Source organism: Scomber japonicus, chromosome 15 (genome assembly GCF_027409825.1).
Source record: "Scomber japonicus isolate fScoJap1 chromosome 15, fScoJap1.pri, whole genome shotgun sequence".
NCBI lineage: Eukaryota > Metazoa > Chordata > Actinopteri > Scombriformes > Scombridae > Scomber > Scomber japonicus.
In genome coordinates this window covers 27,443,974-27,469,918 of record NC_070592.1, presented here as the reverse complement: position 1 = coordinate 27,469,918, position 25,945 = coordinate 27,443,974, and the positions used below count along the sequence as shown (strand labels likewise).

General features: G+C 39.0%; 1 protein-coding gene across 1 annotated transcript in view; it reads right to left on the bottom strand.

The window, feature by feature from the left end:
• Positions 1-880: 880 nt before the first annotated feature.
• The window catches only part of LOC128373954 (retinoic acid receptor beta-like), a 126,580-nt gene continuing 101,515 nt past the window's right edge, over positions 881-25,945 (bottom strand). The window contains exons 5-8 of the mRNA XM_053334157.1: positions 15,001-15,177; positions 7,381-7,585; positions 2,478-2,636; positions 881-1,224 (exon numbers count right to left, since the gene is read on the bottom strand). Of these exons, the coding sequence (XP_053190132.1) occupies positions 881-1,224; positions 2,478-2,636; positions 7,381-7,585; positions 15,001-15,177 (885 nt within the window). The remainder of the gene's footprint in view (positions 1,225-2,477; positions 2,637-7,380; positions 7,586-15,000; positions 15,178-25,945) is intronic.

The following is a 25,945-nucleotide window of genomic DNA, read 5'->3' as shown; positions in this document are numbered from 1 at the left end:
TACGTCGGGCCTCGGCAGGTTCATGTCGAGACCCAAAAGTTAAACAGACGCGGTCAAGCTGATGAGTGTGTATCAAAGGCTTCTGCTGTTGTACTTCCCTCCTCTGAGGAAACAGTTGAACAGACTCCGCTGTCGATATGGAGAGAAGCTTTGCATTCTGGCGGTGTGGATGTACACTCATTCATGTAGAGACATGAACCAATAAGTGTTATAAAAGACAAAAACAGTTTTAAATATAGGAACAAATATAAAATAGTAGACTTCTGTAATATCTATATGCAATGACATTCTAGATAACTTTTTGAAGGACTTACAATTAGTCCCACTTTAAACCTTGATGTATCGCCTCAAAGATAATATTAAGACAATGAAAAAGCACCACAAAATTCATCATAGAAACAGAGATCTAACCATACAATGGTATGTACAATGTATGTATGCCAACAATACAAGAGATGAAAAGAGATGAGGATAGAGAGAGAGAGAGAGAGAGAGAGAGGAGTAAAACCACTTATGAAACTCCCGTCATGCAGATAAGAATTTACACAGGAGACCTGAGGAGTATCATTTCTGGCGGTTTCTGCGGGCCGTGCCCTTCCTGTCACAGTCCTTGTCCCAGAGACACCACGCCAAATAAGAGCTCAATTCTGAATTATACACAAAGCACTGATCCTTTGAGGCCTCCGTGTTGACGTTTTCTTTTAAGGAGGGAATTTCAGGGAAATTGGAGAGAAAAATAGGACAAGGATATAAAGATAACGTAATACCAAGCGAAGGAGTCAGGGTTGGGGGTTTATAGGGGGTCGGCGCCTTGCCCAGTTGTTCTATTTTTGTGCAAAAGAATGTCATAGTATGTCCTGGAGGCACCTGTGGGCGCCTCCTAGGGCTCGTCGCTGGGCGGCGTGGCCGTAGCTCTCTTGTTGTCCGAGGACTCCGGCGACTCCAGAGTGGCGGTGTCCTCCTTGGGGCTGTCCTTACTGCTGGGGCTGCTGGACCCCGCCTCGGCCAAAGCGCTGCTGCTGCTGCTGCTGCTGCTGCTGCTGCTGTTGTTGTTGTTGCTGCTGCTGCTGCTGCTGTTGCTGTTGTTGCTGCTGCTGCTGCTGCTGCTGCTGCTGCTGCTGCTGCTCTGGCCATCTTGGCCCTCTGAGTTCTCCAGCATCTCCTGGATGAGAGGTGGCATGGAACCCGGGATCTCCATCTTTAATGAGATGACGCGCTCTGCTCCTGCAAGACGATGATGATGATGATGAGGGCAAAAAAATAAAGCTTAACATTGGAGCTGCAATCATTAAACATCAAGAAGAGCATTAGCTGGTGATTAACCAGATAAATGTCTACAACATTGCAGAAAGAATAAGAAAATAAGTCAGGAGGTTGCAGTCTGTGGAAAGTTCCAGAAAGGCTTTTTATGATCTCAAACTACACTCAGGCTGCTACAAGGTTTAAGGCTGAACACTATAAGCAGTCCAGAATGTGCATTAAAAGTTCAACGTTAAGAAAGAATAGAGAGAGTAGCGAAGATAAAGTGGAGGTAATGTGCTCTCCCCTTTCCTGTCCACATCTTCACTGCCCATTATCCAATAAATGCAGAAATGCCAAAAGAAAAAACAAAAAAACGAACAAAGAAACAAAAACCAAATGTGTGGACATAGAATTGCAGATGTCACACATTGCTGTCAGTTACTGGAGAAGGCCATCAGGACTGACTCAAACAACCACACAAACATGTGGAACACCGTTAAATGAAATTAGCTTATCAGACTCCAACTTCTTGTGAAAGTAACTTATTAACTTGATATTTCAAGAAATAAATCGCATCATTTTCCAATTAACTTCAGTACAATCAGTTTCTTGAAGACAGCATCTAGTGGCAACCTGTGGATTTGCAGCTTTAGTCAACAGTAGATGTTCAACTGACTTGTTGTTTGCTGTTAAGAGACCAACAGAAAATCATCATAATGAAGGAGAAAAAAAGTTCTTAATAGTTTGAGCTTGGAACGTTGAATTCTCCTGTTAGACTCCTGAGTAAAGGATGGCACAGTAAGCTCAATTTGCAATTGAGACATCAGCATACTTGAAGATATCATCAGCTCGTCAAAAAGTAAAAAAAAGTATCACTATTGGACAATTGGTTATTGCAAAAGAAATGGTATCATATGTTTAGAACATCAGAGCCACCAGTAAATTACCAAAGAACTTGCTGAGATAAGATTGTTCCCTCAGGATGATCCTGGTGTTCATCTGCTATTAGTTCCTCATATCTTTGTGAAAGGCATCATTTGCCTTTCACATATTTTGAATCCACATGATTACTTCATCAACTTAAAAATTCAGTTGCAGAACAAACACTAACAGTTGTGGGTTTTGCTCATGTTCTCCACCATCACCAGAGACTGATACAATATGCATATGGGTTACTTAGCAACCCAAAGTTCATACAAGCAAACTTACATTCCCTAATAAAAGCATCTTCTTACCTTTAGCACTAATGCTGCGCAGGTCTGTGATCTTCATCAGTGTTTTGGGGAACATGTGCGGTTTGCTGGGCCGACGCTTCCTCACGTAGATCTTCAGAGCTTCCAGCAGCGGCTCTTGGAGTTGGTCCACCTTGGAGGGTTCCTCCAGATCCTGACGGTCTGACACACACATTAACAAAACAAGTCAAACTTTAAGCTCCAGTGTGACTAATCCATTTTTTACTTTTATCTGATGTAGACAAGCTGGAGGCTCATAAATGTATCACAGTGTGAAGTCTGGTTTGATTAAGAAGGAGATTTATCGCATTATGTGCGGAGATGGCAACAAGTGAATAATCTGAGCAGGGAACCAATCTGAATCTTGTCTTTTGATTAGGAGTGCTCAGCTCTTACAACTGCGAGGCTTTAAAAGACAGTGACAGCAGGGGAGCAACAACTGAACATGTCAAAGTGATCAGCAGATCTGAGACTCAAAGCCACACATCTATTCACAGAGCACTCTTCTGCACGCACTGATCATTAAGAGAACTCATCGGGGCATCTCCTTTCTGAATAGACATGTTGGCTCAAATCACCCATCAAAACATGCTCTGGACTATTTTTAGTTGTTCGAGTATTCGACTCCTTTAACATTTCATCCAACCTTGATTCTACTAGGTCTAACATTTGCACACTATTACTGACGTTTGCATGATCACACACCTGCAGGCAATATTACATGTGCAGAAATAACCTTCGAGCAGTCCTCAAGGCGAATACAATATTATGTTTCTGTAGTGACATCACCATCTGGTGCCAAGTGCCTTATATTGAAAGAAGGTGGCAATGCAAAAACAACAATAGCAAATGAATGGTTTCAGTCCCCACCCACTGACTCCCCATCTCATATACAAACTAGCTTAGGCATGTGGAACAAGTTCATACTATACATGTGCCAAACTAAACAAGGGAGATGCATGCATGTGAGCCCGATAGATGAATCTGGGATGTATGCAGAATAAGACAAGTTGCTTAGCTGCCATTACTGTGGTGGCAGTGGCACCCATGTATAACACTGTAATGTGAGGAAGACAATGTTTCGGCACTTTTGTTAAGAAACCTGAGAAGGTGATCTCGTAAAAGTAGGTTACATGTTGACAATATAGTCATCATATACCATTAGAAGGAAGGTTTGAACAAGCTGTGTAGCAGATGTACACATCTGGAATAAGACAGCAGATGCTGGACCAAATAACTAAATCTGTAACAGCATAAAAAAGTCTGCACACTGCGGCTCCCAGCATTACCTTACCAGCATACCTGCATTAGGAGCTGCAGTGTGCAGACTTTTCTATGCTGTTATGAGAATGAAGGTTAAAATCCAAAAAATGAAATGAATTCTATGAAATTCAGCCTTGTTTTCTTTTTTTTCTCTTTTCTTTGTCTATGCTGCTATCAGCTGCTTTAGCATTAAACTTTAACTTTGGAAAAAACAGCCATGGGCCTCTGCTACATGGAATCTATTTTACTTTCTACTGTAAATATGATTAAACCTGGAACAACACTACCTTACAGAGCTGTCACACTGCTGTTGCACAGTTTGGACTGGAGCTGTGTGGTGTTTGCCTCAGTTTGTGAAAGCTGCTCACAATCAAAGATGTGAGACCAAAGTGACGGCTGTCAACGCCATCGTGAGTTTCCTGCATGATGTTCAGCAGAGATCAAACACATCCTCCAACGTGACAAAAGTAAATGCATAATGTTGGTGACAGTTGAATGTTGGTTGGTTTGGGCGTTTTCTCTCAGCAGCACAGACATCAGGTATTCTCTGATAGATCTGCTGCTTTTCTGTTTTTATATCTTTGTAGATTTAATATCTTTAGAGTTAAATTAATTGAAAAGGATAAGAATTGTCCTACTTTAAATAAATAAATAAGATCATGTCTGTGGTTTTACACATGATACAGTAAAAGTATCTATGAAATGTCATGTCTGACATATTGAGGACTACATTTCATTGTGGGGGTCCCTTCTGGATCACACACAAACTGCACCATAAGGTGGCAGTGTGCGCTCTGAAATCAGCTGCTCAGCTGCTGGACCTGCAGCCCGCTCCGTCAAGGTGTGTGATTACTGATGCAATCAGAGGTGTCTCGCACTTTTCATGGATTATGCAAGAGCCTGTAATATTTGCCAAGGCTTTGGGGATTCAGTATAGAAACATATATTATTGTTGGATGAAAAGCCAGCAGTGATGGAGGCTGAGCGCTGATGAGAACAAGGATAGGAGTGGGGCAGAGAGGGAAGTGATAAAGAGAAGTGAAGCTATGTAACTTTTGGTTTGGTGGATGTACAGTAAAATGTAATGTGTGTGTGTGTGAAAGAGAGGAAGTGTGTGTAGCCTGACACTGAGAGACTCAGTCATGCTTAAGGTATCTTGGTGGAAAAAAACCAGAGCAGGTTCATTTCCTCTGGGAGGGAAGTTCAAACATTCCATTCAGCCAACCGACACTGCAGTGACATACCTGTACATCATCCCTCTCTCCTTCCCATGTTTGGCAGTCAGAATAGTGCTGCCTCACTCATAGCAACCTGTGGCTGACCTGGTTTCAGACTCCTGTGGAGGATGGCTTCCTTTCATCCCAAACTGGGCTACAGCTGCACTCAATATTTAACTGGAGGAATCAATACACTCTGACTACGTTGAATGGAGAGCAGCCGAGGATGGTTAGAATGGGGAGAGGATCTGTTTATTCATTCCACTTGAAGTGCTCCATGATTTAACTATCAACTCTGTTCATATCTTTAAATCAGAATGTATGCTAAATGTATGATGTAATCGGGCTGCAAAAAGTCTTTTAGTTGATGTATCCATCCTGCAGAGTGACGGTGTGATGACAGATTTTACACACTGACTCACACTGACTCTTTGGATGAAGCTGTCAATAAATAACACTTTACACCTGTGATGCCCAACCTGAGGGTCAGAACCCCTGAAGGGATCATCAGGATATTGAATACTCAAAAGTATATATTTTTTAGCTTGATATAAATCTTAGCTTTTTTGTGCAACATATCAAAGATCTGCCTCTTCAGATCTATGAAAAGTTAATCTGAAATTGAATTCCATGTTCTTTGCATTTTGATTTAAAAAAAAGAAGAAAATAAGGAGCGCCCTTATAGTTGAGTGGTTACAGCACATGCCATTGCCATATACCTGCAATGTCCCTGGTTCGAGTCCTGCAATGGACCTTTGTTGCATGTCATACCTATCTCTCTCTTTCCCCTTAACCCTAACCCAATCTCTCTGCCACCAACTGTCCAATAACGCAAAAAAGCCCAAAAAATTTAATTTTAAAAAGCTAGGGTCTCATGAAGAGGCCTGTGTACAAATAGTAGTGACCGTGTCTGTCTACACAGACAGAGAAAGACATAATAGTGTGAGTTACTAATCAGACTATGTCTTAAAGAAGAAACAATGGCCACAAGTGGTAGTTACAAAAAATAGTACTTCAACATCTCATCATTTGCCAAGATTCTCTTGTTTTATGATAAAAACTGAGACAAATTTATGTGAGACATGCTGAAATGTAGCCTAGAGCAATGGAAGTGAATATAGAAAAAAGGCATGATGCCATCAGATACACTGCAACCTCCACCTAAAATGTGCTAACATTAGCCACAACAAGCTATTGTCAAGTAAGGCTGTAGCCTTAGTATACTGAATTAAGCAAGGGTGTGATTTAATCGATTGTGAATTACATTTTTCATTAGTAAGAAAAAATGTTATTACTTTGTTTATGTTTTGATGTATTTGAACAAATAAAATACACCGGAAAGATGTGGACTGCTCCCTTTGGGTTGGGAGTGAGTTGCTGGCTGAAGTGGAGGAGTTCAAGTATCAAGTATCTCAGGGTCTTGTTCCTTGGAACATGAGGTTGACAGAAATATGGTGCAGCATCGGTAGTAATGTGGGTGTTGTGGTGAATAAAGAGCTGAGCCAGAAGGCAAAGCTCTCAATTTACCAGGTGATCTACATTCCAGCCCTCACCTATGGTCACCAGCTTTGGTTAGTGACTGAAAGAATGACATTGTGAAAGGCCAGGGGGAGCTCAGGGAAGAATTGCTGCTTTGGAAATTGGTAGGAGACCCCAGTGCAGACCCAGAATACACTGGAGGGACTACATATCTCTTATGGTCTGGGAACGCCTTGGGAGGAGCTAGAGGGCATTTCTGGGGTGAAGGATGTCTGTTTCCTTTCTCAGTCTGATGTCACTGCAACCCAGTCCCAGATAAGTGACAGAAAGTGGATGGATGGCATCAGTAACCATCACTGTTACATCTTTGCTAACAGCCATGACAGAACACAATAAGCCTCAGTTTACATGATCTATCTAGCAAATGTCTCTTTCCTATCTAGCAATGACATAAACGTATGTTGCTCCTCAGTTTGCATGCTAAATAGCTGATTAGCTAATCAGCTGTAGGATGAAACCGGTTAAAAACTTCACCGCGAAGGTCAGCATGAGTCATTTTAGATGCAAAATGGTGCAGTGATTACTCTCCAACATCAGTGCCAGCAAAACACTGTCTGTCATTAGCTTGTAAGCTACCGTTACTTATGTTGGTTTGTTTACTTTGTCTCTGTATGTCCCTGTTGTCTCAGAGTTATAGTATCTCCAAAAAATCCATATAATACATTTTAGAATCACTTTCAGATGTTTTTTGCCTACAGAATTTCAGTTGGAGTTTAGACTCAAACAATATAAGAAAGGGTTTTCACTGTTTGGTTGAACTTGATACTCTGGTGTCCTTGGCTTTCTCTGTGAATTATATTCCTATCTTGTCCTTCTCTCCTGCTCTCCCTTCTCCTCCCCTCTCCTCCCCTCACTGAATGCCCAGTGCTCTGCCCTGGCTTGCCCACCTCCGGAGATGAGACAGATGGCGCTGAGGAGGCCTGTCTCCGTGTCGTCCATCTCGATGGGCAGCAGCTGGTTGGCAAAGGTGAACACCAAGTCAGTGAGCGGGCCGAAGCCAGCATTGTGCATCTGCGTTCGGTTGAGGGTCAGCCCGTCTGAAAAGGTCATGGTGTCCTGGTCGGGGGTGTACCTCGTACAGATGCGCAGGATCTGACGGGGAAAGAAAGAAGAGACAAGGTCCATCAGCAGGGATTAGTGTACAGGAAACTTTAAAAGGGAGACTTTCAACTTGGACCTTTTCTTTCCATCATTTTATGTCTAAGTGAATAATGGGGACAACAGTTATTGAAATTGGTCCAGTATTGAGCGAGAGTGCTTCAACCAGAAGCTGCGAAACAGGCTTCAATGTTATCCGATGGGGCAATAGAACCCCGTCAATGTACATCCACTACAAGGGCTCAGATATTATTTTAAGTGTCTCCGACATTATGGAAAGGATCATACTGACAAATAAATGCTTTTCTTAGACTTTTGCTTGATTGAGTCTGTTTGTTATTGTGTCCAACCAAGTCTCATTCTGAAAGAAAAGGTCTAGTTCTCATGAAAGTTGGGTTGTTGCAGAAATACAACCATCACTTTGACAATCTTAGATACTAAACTACACTTTCTGTACTCCAACATAACATACTCCTTCCATCACTGTCACTTCCACTGTTGTCTTCCTGTAACAACTCAACTCTCGTGAGATTTCAGAGCTAAACTTCATGAGTGAGACACAATAACAAACAGACCGGATAGAACAAAAAGTTAAGAAAAATGTTTAATTTCTCTGTATGGTTCTCTACAAAATGTTGTACCTTTTAGTGGATGTACATTGATGGGGTGTAAAGGATTAAATTACTAAATTACTGTTGTCCCTGTTGGTCACTTACACGTAAAAATATTGGAAAATTCCCTTAAAGAGAGCCCTATAAATCTTTTAGTTCAATATTTTAAAGACAGAAACTGATACAGATTTAGTGTCTACCTCAGGCTCCAAAGCACTCAAATACACATTTGGACAGTAAAAGACATAGGCATTACACTGTGGAAGTTATTGGTCTTCTTTTTGGTAATCGAGCAAATTCATGAACTTCTGCATAACTGAGACAAGACATAACAACCTGCACTCTATCATTTAGCCTGCGCAAACCAATGGACAGCTATAAACACATCTGAAAATAATACAATAATACTAAAATTTGTCACCTATCCTGTATATACCTGTTAAATTTAGACATTGGTTATGTATGGAATGATACCCATCAACCTGTATGTTCAAAACCGTAATGGAAGATGTAGTTACCATCATTTCAAAAGTCCTCTCTTTTCTTCTTGTACTGTTTTAGTCGATTCTGTCGTCCAAATATCTAATGTTTCATCTATTTTTACTCATTATACAACTGACCCATACTCCCAAGATCTTAGTGAGGACAGCATCTGCCAGACTCTATTGGCTTTCAAGAGACTGTACTGTCTAGTTGCAAGAAATTAATAAACACTTGACAGCCAAACAAAATGAAGAGATCTTAGTGGCCATGATGTTATATATACACAAATACAGTCATGTTGGAACTGTCCTTTAGGTCAGGCTGAGGGATTCAGTGCATGTTAACAAAACACTGTTTATTCCTATTGGATAATGTTTCCACTATCCAGGCTTCTTCAAGTCCGGAGAAGTGTATTTAGGATGTTCAAGAGACACAATGGCTTATTTTTTAGTTCATATTTTCCAGAAGTGTGCTATTAGAACTGTAAAATATTCTATAAGTTGATATTGTTGAATAGAGGCTGTTGACAAATCTGTTCAAATCAAATAGTTGTGTAAATAACCAATTATTTGCTAACATGGCAATAACAATTCTACTAGGCTAGCTCGCTCTACTGCCCCCAAGTGGCCACAAAAATGAAATACTGCAGCTATAAAAGTGATCAAACTAGTTTTTTTGCATTTGGGTGAACCTAATCTCTAACAAAGATCAAATAAAGATGTTTTACTCACAAAGAAAAACTAATTATACTGCAGCTTTAACAGACTCAGTACCCCTTCATGTGTGTTTTCTTTACTTTCACACCATTATTTTCCTGATACATTAGTCTGACCCTGCACACACTAACAATTACAACCTGCTGATCAGGGCAGGCAGACTGTAGAATGAAGTGTGAACCAGGTCTAACAAGATTCCCATAAACAGCAGAAGAAACAACAAGTGCAACCAAAACAATGACCTTCCATACACTCTAAGAGAATAACCTTTGGGTCTCCCTGCTGCACTGCGTCTGTGTTTGTGTATGTGTGTGTGTACACCTAATGAAGCATCTGATGGTGGATGTGAAGCCTACTGTAGCCTTTGAAGCCATTTGAGTGGGCTGGCTCTGACAGTGAGTGGCAAGCGTGTCTGCAACATGAAACAGAATAAAACATGGCTACTGGCGGTGACTCGCACCGGCTGGCCAGGCCCGCGCTCACACACACACACACACACACACACACACACACACACACACACACACACTGTTTGATCTTTCCTCTGACACTCCCTCACCCAGCCCTTATGCACAATATCTACGCCCTTCACCACAGAAGTGTGCCGGTGAGCGGACGTTGATGGCTGAGCCAGAGCCAGAAAGTCATCACAGCCGGCCTTCAACTTCTCACCTCCATGTCCCTGGGAGTTCACTCCGCTGCTTTGTCACATCTGACAGGTACGACTTAGTCAATGCAAACAAATCCATCTATTAATATGGAGACGCCACTCACACTGAACCTGTTTATACACACCCTGAATAACAAATAAAGTATGTACAACAAACCATTCCTCATTTCATCAGCATTCATCTATCCAGGTTGTGCCTGGATAGGATATCACCACTTTGCATTTACAACTCCCATTAATATGCATCTTCATGCATTAATCATAGATTTTTGCATTCCCTCAACAAAATGTAGATTATCCAGCATGTCACCTCCTCTCTATTATTTTATATCATTTACATGCACATATACAAGATTGCAGAGAATGAACCACTTTCTAATAAACCATCATTTATCAACATTTTATAACCTTAAACTAAATCTAACTAAACCAAATAATGTAATATTAATCACATTATTAAAATAATAATAATAACTGCCAGGTTGTGGCAATGTCCTTGGTTGGTGTTTTTCCTTTATTTTGATCATAATGCAGAATAAATGTTGATAATCTGTTAATAAACACTTTTATAATAATAATAATAATAATAATTTTCACTCTTTCTAATAAGTCATCAAGTAGTTGTAAATGTTCATTAATAAAAGTTAATTAACTCAAGTGCTTTAAAGAAACAGTAGAGTCTGTTTGTTCAATTATTGATCTGATTTGAAAAAATGTTTTTAAAAATCAAGGCCTTTCCACCTCAGCCCAGAAGTTACATATCACGTGACCTTTGACATAGCGTCAGATTACTCTGAGTAGAGCTGTGCGAACACCATGACAGTTTTATCTTGTATGGAAGGTGAAAAGAGTCTCTGTGGCATCTTTTAAACAAGGTAAGAAATCTAACCGGTGCTATGATTATCTTATTATTAATAAGTCATTAATAAACTATTGTTACAATAACACATCAAGTCTGAATTTGTAAATGTCAGTAGGTTGTTACTGTGTAGACTGGTGTCTGTATTGATGAGCGTGTCATGGCAGTTTCACAGTTCAGTTGATAGTCTAGAAAAGAAAGGCTTCATGATGTGTCTGTGTGGGGTTGAAAGGTTGGCATCATACAGCTCATGTCATCCTTGTACTTATTAGTCTTGTAATACTTTAATGCTACTGGAACACAATGATACACTCTTAATGTAATAAAAAACAACTGTTTTTCAACCAATTATTGATGTGTTTCATGTTGCAGCATGCAAGGGGAATGTTTATCCTGTAGCACAGAGCAGAAACTCTCCTTAATTTAAGTGCTAAAGAAGAACGACAGTGTACTTCACTACTTTAAGTCAGCTCTGCCTTACAGAGTCAAAACACTGAATGTACATATTATATTTGAGCAAAACTGACACAATCTGACTTTACTAACATCCATGCTTTAACATAAAATAACTTTTTACTAACTCAAATACTACTTACTAATTCTGATGGAAACCCTGGTTCACATCTAGTCAGTAGGGCTGGGTATCAACCGAAATAAATCGATATAAGTAGTATGGAAACGTTTTCCGTCAAATGATTCCTGCATTCAATACTTTTTGCACTCAGAACTAGAATATATGACTATTTGTATGGACTTGCTCACAGCCAATCAACGCAAACGTTCTTTGATTTAATGAGACAATACTAATAATTTGAAGACTTTCAAAATGCATTTGTGTAAAAATCTAATCATTTAGATGTGGAGGAGTGCTGGCATTTTATCCAATTTAATGCTTCTATTCACATGATGGGTATCAAATGAAATACTCAATGGTATCACTATCACTTTAAGGGTACTTGGATTTGTACTGGTATCATCACTTTTTAATGATACCCAGACCTCCTAGTTCATGATCTATGTTGCATTTCATCACTGCAGATCCTTTTTTCCCTCAACTCTCCTCTGTCAGCTATTCCATATACTATCAATATTGATAGTAGATGGACAAAAAGCAAAACGGAGAGATATTTTATCTCTTTGAATTATGATCTGTAAATAATGAAATAATTTTATTTCCCTGAAGAAAACATAATTCAAATGAAACATATTTTATTTACAGATAATGCATGCTTTCTGTGGAGATTCTAAAAGCAGCCATAGCATTATTTTGGTGCATGTTTGGTCTATGTCAGTGATTATGAAGAGAAAGTAATCAGGTATAAAAAAATGTTTTTTTCTTAATGTCTGATAATTTTCTGTAGAGCTCTTGAAAGCAATTTTGTGCTACAGACTGTATTACGTGTCTGATTATCATTTTCATATCAACAGTAAGTACTGTGTTTTTTTTCTACAATTCTACAATACCACATTAAGAGCATGGAACAGTCTCCATGTAGATAATATAAAAGTACTCATACTGCTTCTACTAATATTTTATACTACAGCTAGTACTGAAAGTTTAACCCTGTATTAAAATTAAGGTCAAAAAGTAAAAACATATAACAAGACTGTCATCACGTTCTTCCCACCTTTTCTTCCTTCCTCTTCTCTTCCTCCCCTCCCCTGAGAAACAAAAGCTAATCAAATCACCTCCCCACACCCCCCTTGAAACCCCACAACAGCCGAGCAAGCATGAGAGAGAGACAGAGGAGGAAGAGAGACAACCATTTGCCTTTTTTCCATCTCATTACTACAGCTACATTAGTACAGTACATCGCTCCACTTAACAACTTCTAAATAACAAACAAACATTCAGCCGACAGCGCAGACATTTCCGCATCTGTACTCCATAAAGAACACACAGTGTCATTAAAAAAACCCAGAGCGACGGAGTGCTCAGTATTAAAAAAAACAAAACAGATGACCATCCCAAAAAGAGATTAGCGTCTGAAAAAATGTGCCTGTGTGTTTAATTTAATCTCAGCTACAGACAGCTTCTCCACATGAAGAATTGAATCGACTGGCATGATCAATTAATCGGATCTTTCTTGACTCACATTGGCCAGCTGAGTAGGTCATCCAATGAGGGTTGAGGATCGGTCTAATGGGAGCCGGACCTGAGGTTAAACCTACAGATCCCCTGGAGATCTGAGGCTATCGATTCACCACAGAGTCTAAACGAATCCATGGATTCTTACACACTGAAGAACAACAGGGAGACTAGCAAATAAATTTTAGAATATAGTGAAGCAGACATCTCCCCATTGCAGTGCAGATGTATGCTTATGTAACTGTGTTATGTCACTGCTGTGAAAGCTCCAAGAAGGTTTTTAGCTCATTATTGAAGATTTGGAGACAGTTGAGGCTCTGAAGAAGCATCCAAACTGCTCTTTTTGTTAAAAGGAAACCACACAATACAATATAATGACTAATGTGCATGAAAAGGCAGGAAAGTGACTGTGCAGACATATAAGAAAATATGCCAACACCATGCTTCAGAAATGTGAAATTCAAATAAGCATAAATATGAACTCAGCAGCACTAACAAACATTACTACATGGCTGTCCAGTGCCACAATACTGCTGGAAACGTTCTATCAGAAAGTACTTTGTGAACATTGAAAACCAAGCCAGCTGTATTGCCATGTCCTTATCATTACTATTATATTAGCAATGACCAATCACCAATATGTGTTAGTCCAGAGATGATGTATGCCAATTTTTTGGTGGAAAATGCAATGTGCTAGTACCTTAAAATCAAGTGTTATAATGTTGTTACTGAAAGTTCCCAAATGTTAACAAAGAGTTTCCATGCTCAGGAAGTCATTTTGTGTCTAGCATACATTGCAAATATTTCAGACGTTATGGACCAAAATTGATCTATAATGTATAATTTAAACTTGTAAGGTCTTTATGTTACCACAGCTAAATTTTGATAAAAACATGCTCTTCAGCTATTCACAGTTATTACGTCACATTAGTCACTAGTGTGTTGGGCCACTTAGCTAAGTTGCTACTAAGCTAAATGAGTTTTGTAGTGTTTCCCAATTCCATACAATATACTACAGTGTACTAATGTTGACAGTGCACTATTTTGGCAGTTTAGCAAAAAGAAATTCATGTAATTACTACTTTTAACTACTATTTTACTGTTATTAAAAGGAGATGATACAGCTAACTAGCTTATTTCTATGTCTTCTGTATTAGCAACTGCTATGGATGCTAACTTTTTATATGGTATGTGTTGGCTTTATCCTAAGTCTGTTTTCCATCATTACATGGTAGCCTAGTTAGCTACTGCAAAATTATACATAAACAAATACATAGAACATACTGAGTCAACCAGGAACATTGAAAAGACAGCTGAAGACATTGTTTTCAAGTGACATCGTTTGAGTTTGTAGTGTAGTTTAGTTTATGAGGACCATTGTCAGCCAATACAAATGGTAATAGCTATTCTTTCTGGGGTCTTGAGCCTGTGTTACAAATCAAGGACTGAATTGCTTAAAAAATCTGCAAAAATGTTCTCTAAATGTAGAGAATAGCCCCTCAGTTTTTGGTACAAATTGCATTGTGGGGCAACAATGTACCACACTAATTAATTGAGTCTGTGTAGTGGAATATTTAAGTTATCTAATATTTCATTTGTCATTATTGCAGCATGAATGCACAACACAAAAATAAAAATATTGGTGGTGAAATACTACTGACACATATTGATTGGGTCAAGGAGTTTGGGGTCACTGTCAACTTCGAAAAAGACTGATTCCTGACTAACACCGTCAAGTTATAATCCATTTTTGATATTATATATGACCACTATATTTTCAGCAATAACCCTTCAATATATTTACCTTCATTAACTACTACTAACTACTGATTAGTGGATGTTACTGGCAGTGGTGGAGTCTACCATTCTTGCTTCAGATTGCATACCTTAACTTTAAAATTGTGTTCATATTAAACAAGAGGACAAATGTAGATTGTCAGTAACATGTTTTCTGCTCTAAAACTAAAGCTGTGACACACACCAGAATGTCCAGGCAGGCAGCTTTCAGGAGCGTGATCTGGTCCGCGATGGTCAGCGCAGTGAAGCCAGGCACTCGTTTGGCAAATTCCACGATCTTGATAATGCACTTAGTGGCCAGCTCGCTGAACTTGTCCCACAGGCCCAGGTCCAGCCTCACACGGTGATCTGCACTCGAGTTCTGCGACACACACACACACACACACACACACACACACACACACACACAGGAACACACAAACAAACAGAATAAGGCGTCAGACGAAGAGGCATCTACTTTCTTCATTGCAGAGACTGCTGCTAATGATCTCCTCAGTGCAACCTCTTCACTCTGCTCTATATGTGTCACACTTACATACAGCAAATAGGCTCCATAAGACCTGAGCTCTCAAAAACACTGGCAGGATTGTTGTTGTGAATGTGCTGTGCTGAGCTTGGTGGCCGGGCCTGCGATAATGAGCGTAACAGTGTCAGTGGTATACTTCGGCAATGATGGGATGCAGAAACAGAGCTATGACAGGTAGCACAGAGCGGTTTGAAGCCATAGGTTCCATTAATATAGCTAGACGGTCCAGAACCTACACAAACACTGGAGGGGGGGAGCGGGAAGGGGTGGAAGCCAGGGAGCACTGAAGACAGAGAAGATGGCAAACTGCAGAAAGGAGAAAAAGTGGAAGTGAAAGTGCTGTAGACACCAAGAGGGAGGAAATGACAGATTGGGGGTGGGAGTGGGGGGATAGGCTGTTCTATGAATCTTGGCAGTTTGTATATTTGGAGGTTATGTGTAGGCTACTGTAGAGTGAGACTGGGTGCATTAGTTTGTTGATTTATGGCCTCTGATTGAAGCTCACATGACAGTCAGTGTCATCCACCTCTGATGTATTCTTTCTGATTAATGTTGTTGAGGAATCATTGGGGGTTTGTACAATGTTCAACAGCGTTAGGTTAAAGGATAGACTCACAATTTTTCAAGTCTGTCTTAAACCAGCAGTCAGGTGTCTATATGTACAGTGACATAGGTTTCCATGCTGTAATCATATATTCTATTCACTGACTGTTAAAAGACATCCTTCAAGTGTGCTTTCAATGGAATGATGAAAATTTAAAGGCAGTCTACAGTCTACCGTGCAAAACTGCATTTAAAAGTAGATGTGAAGCTTATATGAGGCGTCAGCAGTCTGAGTTAGTCATGTCAAGTGGATATCTGACACATTTACAGTCTTCTTAGCATCAAATTCCCTCTTAGTGTTTCCCTGTTGAGCTGTGGTGGAAGTACAGTAACAAAAAGAGGCACTTTGACACTAAAAACATGGAAGACTGGGTTTGACACATTTTTGACTTGATCTGATGGCTGAAGCTATATATTAACTTCAGATCAACTTTTAAATACATTTTTGCACAGAAGGAGGACTGTGGATTTTGTCCTCCATCACTTACATTGTAACTGCATTATGAAGGGATTTTCTAATGGTCAGTATGAACAGGAGGAATCATTATAGCAAGAAAAACTGGGGCTCCTGACTGTTGTTTTAAGACAAACTTTAAAAATGTTGCACCAATCCTTTAAAGGATAACTCCAGTTGATTACAAATTGGGTTTTATTTGGCTTATTTACATAGCCTATTAACTGGTATGTGCCCTCTCAGCCATTAATATCCACGGATGGAGCACTGCTGGTTACTCCCTGGTCACGGTGAGTGACTAAGGGTGATGGGGTATTTGCCATTACAGCTCCCACACTATGGAACTCTGGCTAGCTTCCATTAAATCTCTTCTTAATACTTTTCTCTTTGTAAAAGGTTTTGGAAATGTTTGACATATGTTTTTATTTATTTGATCCTGTACATTTTATTGTCTGTACTTTATTTTTATTGGCCTTTATTTTCTTTGAAAAGCACTTTATAACATTTTTAAGAAAAGTGCTACATAAATAAAGTGTATTATTATTATTATTGTTATCTGTTGGGCCATCACTTTTATCAGGATGGATAACAATGGGCTTCCAATAGTAAATACTGAGATCGGGGAACATTGCAAATTTGCTACAACAACATTCAACAGGGAATGGCAGACATAGCTAAAAGTAGTAATAAATAAATAAATAAATAGGTGAAATAAGTCATGGATATGTGGTTGGAATGGTTCAAGTAATTGATAAATCGTTGACATGTCTAGCTCCTGCAGAAACACAAGCAAACACACACTGCTCCTCTGATGTTGGAATGACAGGAAACAGCCAGGAGAAGAAGAGGGAGACAACAAAGAGGCAGAAGATAGTGTGATGGACACATCCAGACAGAGAGCAGGGAGAATGAGCAGCAGTTGGGGAATTGGTCGGGTGTAGCAGGGGGGAGAAAGCTGTGGTGTGCTGGCTGATGGCGAGGATGGAGCATCTGATGATCATTTGTTTGTTTTCTGATGGTTTACGTGGAATAGCCCATCTGTTCTACATGAGCGAGTCTCCACATGTAGCAAGGACACACAGCACGCACACTCACAGAGCAGGAGATGATACACACCAGCAAGAAAGACAGGCCTATGCAGAATCTACTGTGGATACAAGTTGGACACCAGAAAAGCCCAGACGTGTGGCTGCTTTGACCTTTCTACAGGGAACACCTTATGCTGTTTTAGCTTTTGACCTTTTCTGACTTTACTGGGCTTTCGTGATGATCACAAAAGGAAACAGTATCTTTACTTATCTTCTTATTTTCTCTGATACAACAGAATAAAGACCCTAGTGTGGCTTCTAAAAGGGGGTTTTAACCTTTTACTACCTGCTGTTTCACCTGTATGAGACTAACACATATTGACGTTTCACAGACTGTGTAGAGAGCTGATGCTTTGAAACTGTCTGTTTGACATATATTAAATTAATATTTCTTAGATTTCTGGCAAGGAATTGATGAACATCTTGCATGGCATTGGTAGTGCATTTGAATAGACCTACTACCATACAGTCAAACATTATGGATGGTTTATATTTAAAGGATTGATTTCGGCCTATTCCACAGCAGTAGCTAGGCGAGTCCTGAAAACAACAATGACATAATACATCTAGGTTAAAAAATCTGCTGAATTAATTTTCACAAAGAGTTGGAACTGCAAGAATCATGGTGGGCTACAACAGAAATGCAAACACAGCAAGTCTGAGTGACGATCCTGAGTATGTGACAAGGGACACTCTTAAGGATTACTGGACCAGCAGAAGAGCTTTCATGAGGATCTGAGGATTTTCTCAAATGATCCTGGACTCAGCCAAGAAAAGAGTGTACTCAGTGTTGGATGAGTTACAAGAACTCAAAGGTGAGACTGAATTACTCTCAAAATGAGATTGATGATCTAAAGAAACACCAAAAGGCCCAATAAAGTGAGTCTAAGTACATATCCAAGTAGGTTAATGAACTGAAATTAGGACAATCTGTGAAGGGATACCATAAGCAGATGGATTACCTAGAGAATCAATGCAAGAGAAATATTCTTGTGATTAATGGACTTGGACCATATATAGCTAATGAAACCTGGGCTAAAACAGAGTCCAAAGCACAAGAACTATTCACCACAAAACTGTCTGTCTGTGTGAAAATTGAGAGAGCTCACAGGAATGGAAGGTTCGGAGTGACAGTGGCCATGGCAAGACCTAACCAGATAAACACCTCAGTACATCATTGAGGACTTTTCTGAACGAGTGAGGAAGAGAGGAGCTGAGCTATTACGATGAAGGCGCAATGAAAGAGGCAAGATCAAGAAAAGATTATGGTCTCATCATCTACAACTGCCTGACTGAGCAGAGAGAAAACCCCCAGTCAATGATATAAAGTGTTATGGATCATTGGTTGATGGTAAAATTAGAAGTAAGGGGCAGCAGAATATAAAGTTGATGAAATATCTAGCTTAATTAACCTATCTATTGTGTATTACTAGAAAAGCTCCTAGCTTCATCCTACAACCATTCAAACATTGGATATTTATTGTTTTGTTGTATGTCTAAAAATGTTGCTGTCATTTCTATTTTGTTATAAACCACAGCCTATTTATTTTGTTTCGTTATTTTAACATGTTCGGGAAAAAACCCTAACCCTAACCCTTAGTTGCACACTTGAGGCATGCTGCCAGGAATCTGTGGGATGGTCAAATGAGTGATGGCATCATCTGGGTTGTCAAGTGGGCACCCTGTTTGAAATGTGATAGGCCCATGAAAATATTAAGGTACTTGCTGTCTCAGAAACACATTTAGACCGATTAATAACAGATTTGGGGGTAGTCATACCAGACTATAACATTTTTTGGGGGAGGCGTAGCAATGTATATACAAAACCATATTACCACCAAGGTTGGACTGGACTGGACCTGATGGATCCCAGTATTGAGACTTTTCAGTAGCTTTTGGACTTATGCCCATTGAGAAAAAAAATTGAACAGCATTGCACACATCTATAATTTAACTCAGATGGTGAATCAACCAGAGTATATTGCAATTATGCCGCACAAACATCTGCAACCTGTTTTGATTGCATATTTACTAATAACTGTGAATTATGCTCTAAGTCTGTCCGGTGGGATTAAAAGATCATACTATTGAGACTATTAAGAAAAAATATAATTCTAATCCTAAAGTTATACAAGGGGTCATATAGAACGTTTTGTGATAATGATTTTGTTAAAGATATAGAGAATGTTGAGTGGAACCAAGTGTTAGCATTAAATGAGGTGCAAAAAGGCCACAAGTTATTTACTGAACTATTTCTCTCTTTAGCTGACCATTGTCCCATTAAGAACATTTACAGTAAAACCCTGGCTGGTATGGATAATCTGGATGGTTACTAATATAATTCATTGCAGATATGTCATATTTTCAATGTAAGTCTTAAGGAGGGGTTTATTCTCTCAGGTTTGTAAATCTGTCAAGGTTGTGCATCGTTTCTCAGCTGCCAATAGCTGACCCATGAGTATTCATCCTGTGTTGAGCAAGCTGATGGAAAAAGTTGTTCTTGAACAGATACTACACTATTTTTCACTTATGGGAGATCATTCCACCCGCACAGCACTGGTAGAGATGACTGACAAATGGGTATCTTATTACTGACAATGAAAATTATGGTTGGAACTGTATTGTAGACCATAAGTTATTCTTAACAAAACTAATAACACGTGGGTTTAGTCCAACAGCAGTAAACTGGATGAATGGTTACTAATCCAATAGGATGCAGTTTGTGTTTTTTAATAGTAGTTTTTCCTACCCTAAATGCTTTCAGTGTAGCATGGCCCAGTGGAGTTGCCTTGAGCTGGTACTCTTTTCAATATTTCCAAAGACATGCCTTGGTTTTGGGTAAGTGGAGTGCTATCGTATTTGCAGATGATACAGACACATATTTTGCATCAAATAATAATTTCAGGAACACACTTCAATCTGAACTGCAATTATTACTTGAGTGGATATGTGAGAGTAGACTTGTTTTGAATGTAGTAAAAACCAAAACTATGATTTTCAGGGACAAACAAGCCACTAATAAACATAATCAGCTGTGCCTATCACTCAAAGGAGATACTGAACAGGTTCAACAGACAATTTTGCTTAGAACCACACTTGATGAGCAGCCATCATAGGAGAAACATAGTGAGAATATTAAGAAAATGGGTAGAGGAATAGTATGCATCACAAGATGTTCCTCTTTTCTTACCCTTGCCTCTAGAGTGCCAGTGGCACAAGCTGTAGTTTTATCTCACCTTGATTATTGCTCAGCAGTCTGGTTGGGTGCTGCCACAAAGATCAGTCTAAGCTCCAAATAGCTCAGAATAAAGCTGCAAGGCTCGCATTGCCCTGTCTGTTAGATGTGAGGCAGGGTACAGAGAGAATGCATGCCAGTCTTGCATGGCTCAGAGTAGAACAGAGGTTGGCATGCAATCTAATGGGTTTCTTTGGGAATATCTGTTATAGTAAACAACCAAATTTTCTGTACTCACAAATAAATTATGTGAGAGATCAGACCAGGCAAGCTACTAGGGGTTATCTAGTTAAACCAAAACCCAGACCAGATGCAGTGTGCAGATCTGTAATGTACAGGGCCATAACAAGTTGAAACAAGTTACTAACTATGAGAAATGAACCACACAGTAAGGCAACTTTTAAAAAACAAAACAAAAATAACCTGTTATGCTCAAGCTCCATATTTTATATTTTTTTCTCCACAAGAGTAGCTTTGCATGACTCACAGTTCAAACAACTCCTCATTTATCTTATGCTTGCCCTTTATGTAGCCCCCCAGTTCAGCCTCTGTCTCTTAACAGGCCGTCTTAGCTACTGATAGCCATATGAGAGTTACTGCCATAGACTGTATAAAAGAAATGGACGTAACATCCGTGACGTCACCCATTGGTTTGTGGACTGCTGCTCGGAAGCCAATAGTTTCGAATCTAGGCAGCGCCATCTTGAAAATTTCAGGTGCATGCTGGGAAAAATAAAAACACGGATTCTACTTATATGGGCATGAAGCGGGGCCATGGGCAGAGCCAACAGCGGAGCGGGGAGGGTGCGATAGGTTGCGAGGGCTGGATCTCGAGGACAACGACGTAGCCACGCCCTAATGCATACCCTGCTTTATCGTCAAATATAAAATCAGGGAGGCCAAAATTTCACAAATGAACATCATACTGCATTGAAGAAGGCTTTAAACTAGCGATTGAGACCATAAACACATTTTGAAAACTTTTACTGAGGTTAGAAATCAAGTGAGAAGTTGGTGAATTCTCCATTGACTTGTATTGAGACAGAAGTCCTTTTGACCCCCAAACGGTCACCCCCTGGAGGCCTTTTGCTAGAATGCAGTTCTAAGTTAATTCCGCGTTGGCCTCATTTCAGAGGACCAGAAATCCCTGCTTGGTTACTGCTGATGCGCTGAAACATTGTTGGTTTTGCTCTTTATATGTGATTGTTGACAATCTGTATGACTGATATTTACAGCAAAACGAAGAACCTAGATTCTTGAGACCAATCCAAATACTATGTTATAATAGTGAATATCCACATTTTCTGTAACATAAAGACATATACAAAAACATTTAGATAATGATTCCTTAAGTTTGCTTTTTTTAAAGAATTGTGACTAATATATGAATGAAATGAAAAATCACTTGTAAACTGCTGCCTGGTGATATACTATTATTCTTGTGAGTCTAAAGTGTACAGAAAGCACAGCCAGAGTAACTCCACTGAAAAAAACACATAGAAGTCAGGAAATCCTCCATGTTTCAATTAATTAGGGGGCTGGCTGTCAACTAACCCAAAAAGAAAGTATTCATAAATTTGCAATATCATGTTTGGCCACTTGGGAGCAGCAGAAACAAGTTGAGAATAGAAGACAGCTGCCTGCTGCGGCCGAAAAAAGGAGGTTATGTAAGTGCTGAGAGTGAACTACAGTGAATAACAGTGAAATTGCAGTTGGACATCTAAACTATGAGCTGAAACTTTTCTATAAAGCTTTTTAAAACCCAGGAGAGCTACACAGTCATGTGCACAACGTCATTTTATACATTCTTATTAAACATACCAATTATAGCGACTTTACAACAAAAAGACTTTGACTGATTAGCCAAACATCCATCGGCTTAAACTAGTAGTACTTCGCAAAGATTAATACTCAGAAAGTATTAACCTGTCACTAATAAAGAATACACCAAAATACGTCAAATCTACTTACAGGCATACCTTCTGAGGGCTCAAACAAGAGGATTGCGGTGGATTGCGTCATAGTGCACTACTCTGAGCCATGCTACTAGCTTATGTTAGATTAACAAATTAATTTGCTCACTATAAGAAATTAACTTAAGTCGGAACAGATGGACAACCTCTGCAATAGCGTCACTGTTTCTAAACTACCTCAAATGTATCTTTGGCATTTCTGTACTGCAACTTCTTGTTACTTATTGGGCAACAGCTACAATAAACTAACGTCAAATGATAATATTGGCACTAGCGTTTCATTGTAAAAGAAATTCACAAAGTACCTGTTGTTTTTATACTAGTATTTGTTTGGGCACTGTTTTCACTCTGATTTTTCCATTGTTTAACTGGCTTGGCTTGGATAGAGTTTGAGCATATAAATAAGCCATAAACAACTATATAAAAAGGGTTCTTGACAGCAACAAAAAGGTTTGTGCCACTGCCCAGTCCCGCAGAAAGGTTCTGATGTGTTAGGAGTGTACACAGTATTATTCACAGGCCTCAGGAGAGATGGAAACAAAGCCTTTGTGCAGCTGTAATTGACTGTTGCATAGCCTTTTCGTATTTTCAGATCATAAATACAATTGCAAAGAGACACTGAGAAAGAGTTCTTTGTGTCTGCAAATAAACTTAGGCTGTTTATTCAGCATAAACGGAGAATGAAGAATTCAGTGGCATAAAGCATGTATCTCCATTTAAAATGTGTTTACAGACAAACAGTAGAGACTGATCAGAATGGGCAGAGAAAACATGTTCATCTTTGTGTTTACTACTTGTAGCACATATTGATACGGCGTGGCTCAAGATGTACTGGAATATAATATTGTTAGATTTGACTTTTTTACTTTTATTTGGAGAATGACAAACCTTGCCGTCATTCTTTGCAATTTTAAAACACATATTGTATAAATACAATTTACAGAAGATTTAATTGAAAGAATTAATAAAGCATTATGTCAAACCCCAAACAAAGGTAATAAATTAAGTTGAACAAAAACTTATACTCAATCCTAAATTCTAATTTTTGAGTTTTAACTTTTAGCAATGAAGCCAAGAGAGCATATACACGTCTACTGTGCAGCTTTTTGGAGGAGTAGACAGAAATATGATGAAATAAAATCTGGTCACAGGGGTGTTATGCAATCAATCCATTTATACCAAATTTAATATCATTTGCCTTTCTGTATTTTACTTGTGTAATAGTGGAAAGCATTTCCACAGCAGTAATTCTGTGACTGCAGCAATTCATTCCAGTTGCTTCAACTTTGCTGTTTTTATGATCAATGCTGAGCTAAAGTCGATGAAATACAAAACTTCCTGCAGATGTTTGACATAAAATGCAGAAGAGGAGTGAAGTTATGCCGCTGGAAACCCATTAATGTCAAACATCTGGGCAGGAAGTGTTGAGTTTCGCTGACAGGTTAATAGCAATCAAAGAAAGCAGCAAAGTTTAATTAATGACTCATTATAGAAATGCTGTATATTGGTGCTTTAGCCAAAAACTGCTTTATAAGAACATCAAATCACACACAAAAACGTCAAGTATAAAGACTTATTTCCATCGTGGTCCTTGATGTAAAGAGAGCAAAGATGCAGGAGTGCAGGTGAATTACTATCTACTTATATCATCATCTATAAAATCACATCTAAAACTGTCCAGACCTCTCAGGTGGTCTGGATCAGATCTGCTTTCTGTTCTAAGAGTCAAAATTAAATAGGGAGAAGCAGCATTCAGTTTTTATGTTCCACATATCCAAACAATCTCCCAGAAGACTCTCAGTTCTTTTAAATCACAGCTGAGGGCATTTCTGTTTGCTGCTGCTTTTTTTATTACATATAAATGTTAGATTTAATATCTGCACTGTAACTTTTTATTCTCCTGTTTTTATCTGTTTTATTCTATTATAGCTTAATCTAATGTCCATTTTAACACTTTTAATTGTGTTTAAATGTTTTTCTTAATGTTGCCATGTGTTGCTTTTATATTCTATCCTGATGCATTTTATGTAAAGCACTTTGAATAGCCTTGATGCTGAAATGTGCTATACACATTAAATTTGCCTTGCCTTGGACCAGACCTCACTCCGGCTCATCTACATCATTGAGCTCACAGGAGGATGCAGTGGAGGAGGCCTATGAGTGCAAGAAGCTGAAGGTCCAACAGGTTGAAGCAGCCTGTAGAGGGTTCATAGCCATGTCAACATCAAAGTTACTCTGAGAGATGGGATTCAAGTGTGCAGCTAAGGGATAATAACGTCTACTCTTACACAATAGATTTTTTCCATTAGCCATAATTTGACCTTTTTTTTTTTTTTTTTACAGCTACTTGTATTTACCTGTTACTTTATAACACAATGTTAACTTAGTTCAAAGGTAATTTATTCCAACATATCAAGAAAACAAGTAAACATGAAGGAATTTTGCAGAGTTGGCACTAACAGCAAATTAAACTGGGAGAACAACAAAAACAGGAAGAGGCCTATTGTCTCTGCAGTTGGAGTAGAAATTTACTTTACCACAAAAAGGAAAATGACTTGCATCAGAGCTGCCAGGTTAGTTACACCTACCCACCAACTATGCTTTAGCTAATCTTTCTATGTCCTGGCTGCACTCTGAATGCACTCGGCCAAAAATGTCATGCTCCAAGTTGGCATGGTCTATTCTGTTAAAGTGTTAACTGGTTTTCCTCTTGTAAAAAGAGCAGATAATCACATGGCAGCATCATAGCCAGGATTTAAAAAAAAGCTGATTCCATGAGTCCATTCCCCCAACATCTCCTTTGAGTATTGAGTCAGACCGCAAAAAGAAGGTCTTTAAATTACTTATTATCATTTAACTTTCTTATAGATTTAATAATTCAGTCAAGTGTTAAATTATATAGGTTAAATGCTTCCTTCTCCATATTGGCAGGAATAAGATTCCGGTGCTGAAGCAGAAATACTGAATTCAGCCTTTAAAAAAACCTTTTAAATTGTAGAATGTAGAGACGGCCCATTTGCTTATTTGAATCATTTACTTAGAGCTCCTAAATTCTCTAAAAAATAACATAGACATAGAGGACATCATTTCTAAACGCTTGAAGCTGTTAAAGAAAAAAAAGGGGGCAGGTGGAAAAAGAACGGATTCTTTACTGAAAATCCAATATATGCTCAATATGTTTGCCAACTTCAAAATGAGTCTAAGCCCAACCCCAGGAGCTATTGTAGTGTGAGAGGGCTTGAACACAGCA